Raw genomic sequence first — 11,652 nt, 5'->3', positions numbered from 1 at the left:
CTCTGTGCACTTCTTCCAGAAGCTTAGTTGTATGAAACCTAGATATTCTATCTACCTTTATGTTGGGTGCTTTCTGTTTTAATTTCAGTGTGACAATGAGGAGCTCGTGATCAGTACCCATATCTGCACCTCTAGCTTCTTACATTTCTCAATCCTCCTCCTCTCTTTATTAATGGCAATGTGGTCTATTTGATTTTTGTAATTGTCACATGGCGAAGTCCATGTATAATTTTGGATGTTCTTGTGTTGAAAAAGAATACCTCCAAAGACAAGATTGTTTGTTGAACAGAAACTTATGAAATGTGCTCCAATTTCATTTGCAACTTTGCCAAAACCCTGGACACCCATTAAAATCTTTACCCTTTGACTATTCTTTCCAGCTTTAGCATTGGAGTCGCCAATCACAATTTTCATACCTCTCTCTGGGATCTCATCTATTATACTCTACAGTTCTTCAAAGTGCTCATCTTTCACTTCTTCAGGGATACATTTGTTGGTGCATAGCAAACTACAATACTCATATTGCACTTCTTTGACTTTAACCTTGCAAGTAACAATCTACTATTTACAGCGCTTCCCTCATTTAATGCCTTTTCTGCTCTTGTGTCATCATAATTCCTACATCTCCTCCTTCAACTCCATCTGTTATTCATGAATATATATATATATATATATATATATATATATATATATATATATATATATTTATATATATATGTATATATGTATATATATATATATATATATATAATATATATATATATATATATATATATATATATATACATATATACATATATATATATATATATATATATATATATATATATATATATATATATATGTATGTATTCATATATATATGTGTATATATATATACATATATATATTCCCTTTATCTAGTTTCATTAAAAATCCCCTTACAACACGTTTCACTCAGAGCCAGAACATCCAAACTATATTCCATAAATTCACTCTCCATTTGCTGTAACTTCCCAATCTGGCTCAAGGTTCTAACCTTCCAATTACCAATTGGTCCCCAAAGATCAGATTCCCACCGTCCAGATAGTGGTGGAACCGAATGTAGTCATGGCTCAGTCCATGCATGAGTGCCGTTTGGATGCCGACAATGCGGAACGTATGTCGGAAGTGTCGGAGAACACGGAGAGGAACCTCATGGGCGACGAACTGGACTATGAGGAAGATCAGGTGGAATACCCTGAGTCGGAGCAGGAGGTCGGTCCAACATCCACCCCCACACCGCTCCTACACTGACGGATGTATCACTCCCGTCTACATCTGCTACCCCGGATCCTACCCCATCCAACACCCATGAGATCTTCAAAATGCTTGAGGCTCTCATGGATAAGAAACTCCGCGAGACGCATGAGTTCTTCAAGTCCAACATGGGAAGTTCGAAGCAGCCGAAAAGGATTTCGGTTAAGGACCTCCCTGCATGCTCGGATACTAACCCCTGGAGGTATGCCGAGCACATGCCGATCACTACGGGCAAGATCTTCATAAGCAAAAAGGTCGCCTCGATCGCGCTGGAAGAAGTGGAATTCTTCCCAAACTTTGAGGCTTACCCGGACTGTAACGTCCGACTTAGATCTGAACCTGCCTCTAAAGAAGAGACCGAACCGAAGGAGGTTATAGTGTTCGATCTCCCGAAGGCCCAGGCTATGTTGGCCAATACAGTGAAATGTAGGGGCTTCACCTGCTCAAAACTACCGGCGCTTAGCAAGAAGCACCCGACCTACGTCGCACCAGACGATGCGACCTTCCCCTTCTTGGAAAAGGCCTTCACTGCGGTGCATAAGGCAGTGGAAGAAGGAAAACCTTGCCCTGTACTGGAGGAGAGCAGACCCTTCTCCCTGACTACTCCCCCTGATGTTAGACACTGGAAAGATGTCCTGTCAACATTTGTAGTGGGAAAACTAGAACCTGACGTCGCTGGTCGTCAGTTTAACGAGGACCTCCCAAAACTTAATGACCATCTCCTTCGTCGGGAACATGATACGAAGGAAAGGCTCGCCGCATCTATGTCCCTCCAAGTACAGCTCGAAGTCATGGCCGGTGACACTAGGGTCCCTGACTACTACATGGTTCTCGCCAAAACACATTTGGCAACCGTAGTAAAGGATCTGTACAGCTTCACGAAGGCTCGTAGAGCCTGTCGTGAATTCGTGTTCTCAAGTGCTACAGTGAGACACGAACCCCGGAGGCTGATTTCCTCCAACATCTGGGGTAAGCACCTCTTTCCCTCCTCCCTAGTGAAAGAGATCACCGACAAGGCCGCCACGGAGAACAGGAACCTTCTCCACAAATGGGGCATGTCGAAGAAAAGGAAATCCTCTCAGGACGACGGCCCTCAACCTAAGAGGAAACCCACAAAACCGAAACCCCAACAACGTCAACAGAGACGGCAGTTTCCGGGATCCGCTACTCCCCAAGTGGCAGCTCAGCCACAGCAGACCTTTCAACTGGTCACCCAACCGGTCTTGTCACAGTCGCCGGTCTTCACCCCTGCTTTTGAGCAACAGTCAACTACCTTTCGTCCCAAAGGTAGAGGCTCAAACAGAGGTGCAGGCAGAGATGCATCTCGCCGTCCCTCCAGAGGCAGAGGAGGAAAGGGAGCTAGCGGCCGAGGTAGCAAACCCTCGGGAAACCAGAAGCAATGAAGTGCTTCCGGTGGGAGGAAGACTCCGCCAATTCCAGGATCGCTGGACCTTCGATCCCTGGGCACACAGCATCGTCAAGAAGGGTCTAGGCTGGAGCTGGACTCATCCACCCCCAACCTTCCAGCAATTCTTCCAACAGTCAACCCCCCTTCTGGAAGAATATGTCCTAGAGCTCTTGAACAAGAAGGTGATAAGGAGGGTAAAGTCAACCAGGTTCCAAGGGAGACTGTTTTGCGTCCCCAAGAAGGACTCCGACAAAGTCATTCTAGACTTATCCCCCCTCAACAAGTTCATAGCGAACAACAAGTTCAAGATGCTGACTCTTCAACAGATAAGGATCCTTCTGCCTCAAGGTTCCTACACGGTCTCCATAGACCTGGCGGATGCCTACTGGCACGTTCCAATGAACCACCACGCTTCCTCCTACCAAGGATTTCGACTCCAAAGGAAAAGCTACGCTTTCAGGGCCATGCCCTTCGGCCTCAATGTGGCCCCACGGATCTTCACAAAGCTGGCAGACGCCATCGTTCAACAGCTCCGGCTCCGCGGCGGCCTACCTCGACGACTGGCTGGTCTGGGCTCCATCGCCCGAAGATTGTCTAAGATCCTGCAACAAAGTCACCCAGTTTCTGGAACACCTGGGATTCAAGATAAACAGAAAGAAATCTCGCCTCTCTCCAGCTCAGAAGTTCCAATGGTTGGGAATCCAGTGGAATCTTCAGTCACACCGCCTTTCCATTCCCCAGAAGAAAAGGAAGGAAATAGCAGGGTCTGTCAAAAAACTGCTGAAATCCAAACGGATCTCAAGACGTCAGCAGGAACGAGTTCTAGGCTCTCTACAGTTCGCCTCAGTGACAAACCCAGTGCTGCGTGCACAGCTAAAGGATGCCGCGGGAGTCTGGAGACGTTCTGCATCCATCGCTCGAAGAGACCTCAAGAGACGGCTCCCAAACAGACTTCGGTTACTCCTAAAGCCGTGGTCGGAAGCAAAGGCCCTGAAAAGGTCCATCCCTCTTCAACATCCACCTCCATCACTCAACATCCACATGGACGCTTCGCTGGAGGGTTGGGGAGGTCACTCCCACCAACAACAGGCTCAAGGAACATGGCCTCCCCTTTTCAAGACGTTTCACATCAACATCTTGGAGGCCATGGCGGTCCTTCTCACTCTGAAGAAACTCTCTCCGCCTCCCTCGATCCACATTCGTCTGACCCTGGACAACTCGGTGGTAGTCCGATGTCTCAATCGCCAAGGCTCAAGATCGCCCCAGATAAATCAGGTGCTTCTCCCAATCTTCCGTCTGGCAGAGAAGAAGAAATGGCACCTGTCTTCAGTTCACCTACAAGGATTCCGCAACGTGACGGCGGACGCTCTATCTCGGACAAGCCCGATAGAGTCGGAATGGTCTCTAGACGCAAGATCTTTCTCCTTCATCTCTCACCAAGTCCCAGAACTTCAGATTGATCTCTTCGCAACGAGCGACAACAATCAACTTCCTCGTTATGTGGCCCCGTACAAGGACCCCAAGGCAGAAGCAGTGGATGCCATGTCACTGGATTGGAACAGATGGTCCAGGATCTACCTGTTCCCTCCCACCAACCTTCTGCTGAAAGTCCTCTCCAAGCTGAGAACCTTCAAAGGGACAGCGGCCCTAGTGGCTCCCAAGTGGCCCCGGAGCAATTGGTACCCCCTAGTCCTGGAGCTACAGCCCACGCTGATCCCTCTCCCGGGCCCAGTTCTCTCCCAGCAAGTACAGAAGTCGACTGTCTTTGCTTCATCATCGAAAGTCAGGGACCTTCATCTCATGATTTTCTCTCCCTAGCCGCGAAGAAGAGGTTTGGGATCTCAAAGAAATGTCTAGACTTCCTCGAGGAATACAAGACCGAATCCACACGACGGCAATACGAATCATCCTGGAGAAAGTGGGTCTCATTCGTCAAGGCAAAAAATCCTACGGAAATCACCATTGATTTTTGCATGTCCTTCATTCACCTTCATGGACAGGGCTTAGCAGCCAACACGATTTCTACCTGCATATCGGCCTTGACTAGACCACTCCTGTACGCCTTCCAGATTGATCTGTCCAGCGACATCTTCAATAAACTGCCGAAGGCATGCGCTCGTCTACGCCCAGCACCCCCACCAAAACCTATCTCCTGGTCCCTGGACAAGGTGCTCCATTTTGCCTCCAACTTGGACAACGATTCGTGCCCTCTCAAGGATCTGACTCAAAAAGTTATATTTCTTTTTGCTCATGCCTCAGGAGCCCGAGTCAGCGAAATAGTGGCATTATCAAGAGACGAGGGTCACATCCTCTTTACAGACTCAGGAGACCTTACCCTCTTCCCGGATCCGACGTTTCTCACGAAAAATGAACTACCCACCAAGAGATGGGGCCCTTGGAGAATCTGCCCCCTGAAAGAAGATGCCTCTCTATGTCCGGTAGAGAGCCTCAAGGTCTATCTTCGTAGAACTTCTGACTTTGGTGGAGGCCAACTCTTCAAAGGAGAAACATCGGGTAGCGACCTGTCACTGAAACAACTAAGAGCGAAAATCACCTACTTCATTCGCAGAGCGGATCCTGACAGTACACCCGCAGGTCATGATCCTAGAAAAGTCGCATCGTCTCTGAATTTTTTCCATTGCATGGATTTCGAAAGCCTCAAGAGTTTCACAGGCTGGAAATCCTCGCGTGTTTTCTTCAAGCACTACGCGAAGCAAGTGCATGAAGTCAAACATTTCGTGGTAGCCGCAGGTAGTGTTATGAAACCTGCAATTAACTCTGCATAGAACAGTGAGTTACTTGGGACTTTAACTCTTCGGGTGCCTATGTTGACCCTCGTGTGATACGTAGTGATTTCAGGGACACTTAGTGTTTTTCATAGACTGTTCTTTACAAGGTGAAATGTCATAGTCGTCACACGAGTGCCGCATGCCTAGAGCATGATGTGTTTTTTCCTTATTAAAGACTGACGTTCCTATGGAACCTGTGCCTTCTAATAATTTGAAATTTTCTTTCAGATTCAAGAGCGAAGTCTTTCATTACTATGTACATTATAATTTATTGTAAATTAATTTTACATCCCTTATTGCATTTATTTTACTATATCCTGCAATTGTGAAATAAAATTTCTATTTTATTACTTGTGCGTCTCACTCCGCTCCTACTCATACTATGAAATACATGGTTGTCATAGTTTCATTATCCCCTTTCTTTTAAAATAATGAAGAATAATAGGTTCAATCCATACTATATACTCACCTATGCTGTGTAATATTCCTAACTGAATACTTACTTGCGCTATATCTTCGAGACCAGATCGTTCTCTTGCTATGAAATGCAGTGCCTAACCACCACTTTTCTGTTATTGAGAATATTCCTATATGAATATCAACCATTCTGTCTTGTCTTCGAGTTCTTCACGTTCTCTCCGCAAGGTGGGTAGCCCTTCGATGACCACTTTGATCTTCGGCATGGTCCGTTGGGACTTCTCTGCCAAGGGGGGCAGGAAGTTACATCCCCACGGAACCTCTATCGAGGTAACTATGCTTACCTTATTCAAAGCCCTCGGCACTTACTCTACAAGGGAAAATCTACCACGATACATTGATTCTCTAGTATTCTTCCATCAGGACGCCATGGCTTGAGCCCAATAAACGGATTTTGAGCGAAGCGAAAAATCTATTTTTGGGTGAGATAGCCATGGCGTCCTGATGGACACTCCCTGCTACTTTCGTCCAGCCTTTCAGGCCCCACCCTGTCCTGCTGTATCATGGTGATCGGCAAGCAACTGGCATCAGGATGAGGACGGACGTGACGTCATTTAGCAATGGCGCCCGTTTGTTTACGTTTCGAGTACCAAAAGTAGCCACGGACGAGTATAGCTGTGGAACGGCTCCCCAGCTATTCTCCGCCCCTCCATATCGAAGCGTTAACTCTATATGGGGTGCAGATAGCTATGTGGCGCGTTAATACATGCGTCCCCTGTTGATATACGATGTCTTAAAGGGAAACCTTTAGGATACTCGCTCCAGAAGTTAGAATTCTGTGATAACCTGTGGTTAAATTCTCTGGGAATATCTTAGTAGTTAATATACCCAAGGAAGCTACCAATAAGGAACCTTCCATCAGGACACCATGGCTATCTCACCCAAAAATAGATTTTTCGCTTCGCTCAAAATCCGTATATATATATATATATATATATATATATATATATATATATATATATATATATATATATATATATATATAGTGTATATATATATTACACAAACATATATATATAAATATATATGCATGTGTATATAATCGTTCATTTGCCTATTTGTGTGCATGTAGGTTGGCCTAGGCACCAGCCACTCGTTGAGATACTACCGCTAGAGTTGTTGGTCCTTTGGCTAGCCAGACAGTACTACATTGGATCTCTCTCTCTCTCTCTCTCTTTCTCTCTCTCTCTCTCTCTCGTTATGCTAATTTCATCTTGACAACACTGACAATTACCAAATTACCAGACAATTCTTCTCTCAAAAGGTTAACTACGACACTGTAATTGTTCAGTGGCTAATTTCCTCTTAGCAAGGGTGGAAGAGACTCTATAGCTATGGTAAGCAGCTCTTCTAGGAGGACACTCCAAAATCAAATCATTGTTTTCTAGTCTTGGATAGAGCCATAGCCACTATAATATGGTCTTCCACTGTCTTGGGTTAGAGATCTCTTGCTTCAGGGTACACTCGGGCACACTCTTCTGTCTTGTTTCTCTTCCTCTTGTTATTTCCAAGTTTTTTAATAGTTTATGTATGAAAGGTTTATTTTAATGTTGTTATTGTTCTTAAACTTCTCTTGTAGTTTTTCCTTATTTCTTTTTTCCTCACTGGGCTAATTTTCCTGTTGGAACCCTTGGGCTTAAAGTATTTTGCTTTTCCAATTAGGGTTGTAGCTTAGTAAGTAAGTAAGTAATAATAATAATAACACCCATACAGTAAATTCTAACAAAATCTTCACAATAAATTCATATAAAAACATACTATTCCTTTAGTACTAATCCTGATTTTGTATGGATCATGAACTTTCAGAGGGCTCTAATGCCGATGACCTGCAGGAAGTGGTCCTTGACATCATATCGAACACTCAGTGTGAGAGCCAGACAGTACTCCCCGCGGACACCTCCTCTGTTGTGTGTGCTCTCACCGCTTTCAAGGATACTTGCCAGGTTTGTGTACGGAATTGTTTTGTTAAGATTAATGAAATATTTGGTAATGAAATGTAGTGTATTTTTGGTTTTGTACATTGATAAGGTTAATGAAATGTTTGATAATGAAATATAATGTATTTTAGAAATCGTAATACATTGTTAAGATTAATTAAATATTTGGTATTCAAATATAGTGTATGTTTATAAAAAAAAAAAAAAGGTATTCTTTGGAGCATATATACTGCCTCTGAGTTAGTTTTCTTTCTTTATGGTTTTGGAATAATGTTGGCCGTTCGTTGATCCTTTTCCTCTTTTCTAACTTAGGAGATTTTATTCGCTGTTACCTTCAGCTCTTGTGTGCTTTGGTCTTCATATAAAGAATTTTTCACACACTAAAATGTATACCAAACTTCCAGTTTCATTCTCACCATGTTTTGTTTGTTTATTCAAGTATTCTATTTTTCTCTTTATTTGGTTTGACTTGATATAATGAAAGCAAAATTACAAACATTTAAGCATAGATCTATGTGAATCCTATAATTAGTTTTTCACGTAAGATATAAAGGTCACTTCTTGAGTTAGGGGATAATTTAACATTTATATATATTTCTTTAAAAATCCTTGATTTAGTTTGTCAGGTAAGACATATAGGTTGTCAAGGGTTAGGGATCAGGAAGGCAGTATCTTAATGGAAGGAAAGCAGAAACATTTATCCAAATGGGAACAGCAAGAACTGAATAAATCTCATAGTAACTTTAAAGCCGAACTGAAAATGATTAATGTATTTTCTTTTCTCTCATGTCCCCAGGGTGACAGTGGAGGACCCCTCGTGGTTCGCTTCTGTCCAAACCGATGGGCACAAATTGGTATCGTGAGCTACGGCGAAGGATGTGCAAATCCCGAGAAACCTGGTGTTTACACCCGTGTCCCATACTTCAGGACTTGGATTGATACGAATACGGGTTCTTCAACAACCTGTTAACTGATGCCCATGCCTGTAATTGAGCTGTCCCACTTACGACGATCGCCCATTGCAAAAAGTAATTTTGCATCATTCACTTCCATGAATTATTAATTGTTTTCTTTTTTGGGTTTTATTATGATTTAAAGACTTAAATAATGTCTACATACTGAAATGTATGTTCCACTGTTTTGATGTATGCACAAAATAAATTCTTGATGAGCTGAAGATTTTCATTTGAGGGTTCTACAGATCTTTCTTACAGTTGACAATAACAAGGATAAACTGTTAAGAAACATCAAATCTTTTGACAACACTGTAAAATTCCAGGACATCTTTTTATTATTAACATTGAAAATTAACTCATATCAACTGCTTACTGAACCTCAGTACAACTTTGCATAAAAATGACAAAGTTCTTTTGAATGACGAAGATATTTCTAGCGAGTGACGGATCTTGCAGATCTGAGAGAAAAACCTTCCAAAAAAAATATCATTTGCCTCCTATATGCAACTCAAATCCCATACTCTTACAGTATGAAGCTCCTGTGCCAGTGTCAAAAGGCAGCACTAGCAGTATCCACCCAAAATAAAGGTTTTCCCACCATCATTTTGCTTCTGGGAATCCTTAAATTCATAGAATTCAGTAGAGCAAGAAAATATTCCAAATTAAATCAGATCCGACAAAGTTGAATATGTTAATACACAATTAAACAAACAAGAAAGGGAAGACAGTTTATGAATGAGGTCAAAATATTTTTGCATCAAAGGTAGCTGACAGGTGTAGAGACAGGGAAGAGATGTCCTTTATCGCGATGGAAAACTATGATAATGGTAAAAGAGAAAAAATGTGTTTATTTGTGGATCAACTGGTTTAAACTGGGAGTGGCAGGAGAGAATTGTAACAGAACTGTGCAAGGGATAAGAATGAACAAGGAGGAGGAAGACCGTTTCAGAGCTTAAGGCTCTGCCTGCCAGCTTTGGAGATCATTGGTGAATTGTGCAATGGATTATTCAAGAGCAATGGGATAAGACAGACAAATAGATGAAGTTGTTTTTGGGCTCAAGCCATGTCGTCGTGATGGAAGTTCCTTAAAGTAGCTTCCTAAGGGATATATGTACTACAGTGATATTCCCCGAGAATTTTACCTTTAGGTATCCAGAATTCTAACTCCTGGCGCGAATATCCTTAAAATTTCTCCCAAGGATATCGCATATCAGCGGACGCATTCTTGACACGCCTCCATAGCAATCTACACCCCAAACAGCGTTTTGGCTTCGAGGAGGATGTGGCAAAATAAAAGGGAGCCATCCAAAGGCTCTCCCCGCTCTCGTAATACTATTGGGAATACAAAAGCGCCATTCCCACGATGGCGCACATTCCTTTTTTTGTAGCGATCTCGCTCGGTGATATTTCCTGGTGATCTAACTTTTCGATCGTTATACAGGAATAATATCAAGCTTTCTCCATCTTCTTCCACCTCTGGAAAGTTGAGTATTGGGTCTTTACTATGAGTATATTTTTAGCTCCTGTTTCACAATGAAATTAGAGTATTTTATTGTGTTTAAGAGCTAGGCCAGTTACTGGAGGTGCCATGGCGGCATCGTTCGTTAGGCATGTGTTATTTAGATAGCAGAACGATTTCCAGTTTTAAATAGCTTTATTTAATTATTTAAATTATTTATCTATTTAGGCAATTATTCTTGTAAAGTCTCGATAATGTGCATAATTTTTGTTTCCCCCTTTTCTCTGTCGATCGTATAGTTAGAGTTTCGGTGATTTAGGTAACCGAGATCTCGTATAGCCTAGGTAACCTTACCTAGACGTTTTACTATATGTTCAGACTTTCCCCGGTTACCCTCGTGTATTGTTTTCATTCAGTGGAGATTGATACCTCCTATAATGTTATGAAACATTACACGTCTCTTCGGAGACTTAAGGGTAATCTCTTTCCCTCTGAGTGTAGCCTCAGGCTACAACCCTAATAGCCATGCCTTGAATTTTATTCAGACATGGCTAACTTGGGGTTTGTCCTGCCTCTTCCCTTAACCGTTGGTTGTGGTATACCTTCGGGTTTTGGGATTTAGTCAGAATCTCAGAATATTTAGTCTTATGTCGGCGACCTGCCGGCAGGGCGAATGGGTTGTAGGATACCATCATTCCCCTGCCGGCTAGGTGGCCGGTAATGGAGGTTAGCCCTCATTAGCCGCACTTGAAGTTATGGTAGGATGCCATCTTCTCCTTGCGACTAAAAGACTAGTCCTATGCCACAGTACTCTGGGCTGAAGAGTAATTTTCTTTAGCCTAGGATACGTGGCACTGGAACTCTGTTTCTTCTTGTTGAGAGGAGGCGGCAGTGCCGCCATCCCCTTAACTGTGTCGGCAATCTCTGGGATGGAGAACCGAGTCTCTCCTGTTCCCTGGGATTCTGCTGATACCGAAACAGAGTTTCTTTTACAGGTGGTAGGACTGACAATTTTTGCCAGTTCCTTTCACACTCGTTACAGGACCCTGTTCCCTACCCCTCTGTCCACTTTTGATGGTGGAGCCATTGTCTTTCTTTAGGCCGGCATCTTGCAACCTTCCTTTGCTAGTAGGTTGCCGGAGCCAGCCAGACTCCCTCTCTAGCCATGTCTTTGGCTGACGGCAGAGCATACTGCCGCCAACCACATCATCTGTCGGCAACTGCCGGCCCAGCCGGCAGCCAAGATGGCTGCAAGCGACCATGATGGCCGTGAGAGGGAAGTCCCTTCTGTTCCCAAGGTTCTTCAGTCCTCCCTTGGACTGCTGCTACAGGTCCTGTTGCCGGGGTA

At 43.5% G+C, this 11,652-nt stretch overlaps 2 protein-coding genes across 3 annotated transcripts in view; one reads left to right on the top strand and one right to left on the bottom strand.

The window, feature by feature from the left end:
- The window catches only part of LOC137618162 (serine proteinase stubble-like), a 49,602-nt gene extending 40,540 nt beyond the window's left edge, over positions 1 to 9,062 (top strand). For both annotated transcript variants that reach the window (XM_068348212.1, XM_068348211.1), the window contains exons 7-8: positions 7,759 to 7,895; positions 8,686 to 9,062. In XM_068348212.1, coding sequence (XP_068204313.1) covers positions 7,759 to 7,895; positions 8,686 to 8,859 — 311 coding nt within the window. In that variant the 3' untranslated portion in view covers positions 8,860 to 9,062. The remainder of the gene's footprint in view (positions 1 to 7,758; positions 7,896 to 8,685) is intronic.
- The window catches only part of Gcat (Glycine C-acetyltransferase), a 690,239-nt gene that overhangs the window by 254,217 nt on the left and 424,370 nt on the right, over positions 1 to 11,652 (bottom strand). The window lies entirely within an intron of this gene.

Source organism: Palaemon carinicauda, chromosome 24, assembly GCF_036898095.1.
Source record: "Palaemon carinicauda isolate YSFRI2023 chromosome 24, ASM3689809v2, whole genome shotgun sequence".
In the NCBI taxonomy this organism is placed as follows: Eukaryota; Metazoa; Arthropoda; class Malacostraca; order Decapoda; family Palaemonidae; genus Palaemon; species Palaemon carinicauda.
Note: the sequence above shows the minus strand (reverse complement) of the source record. Positions and strands in the feature narration are given on the sequence as shown.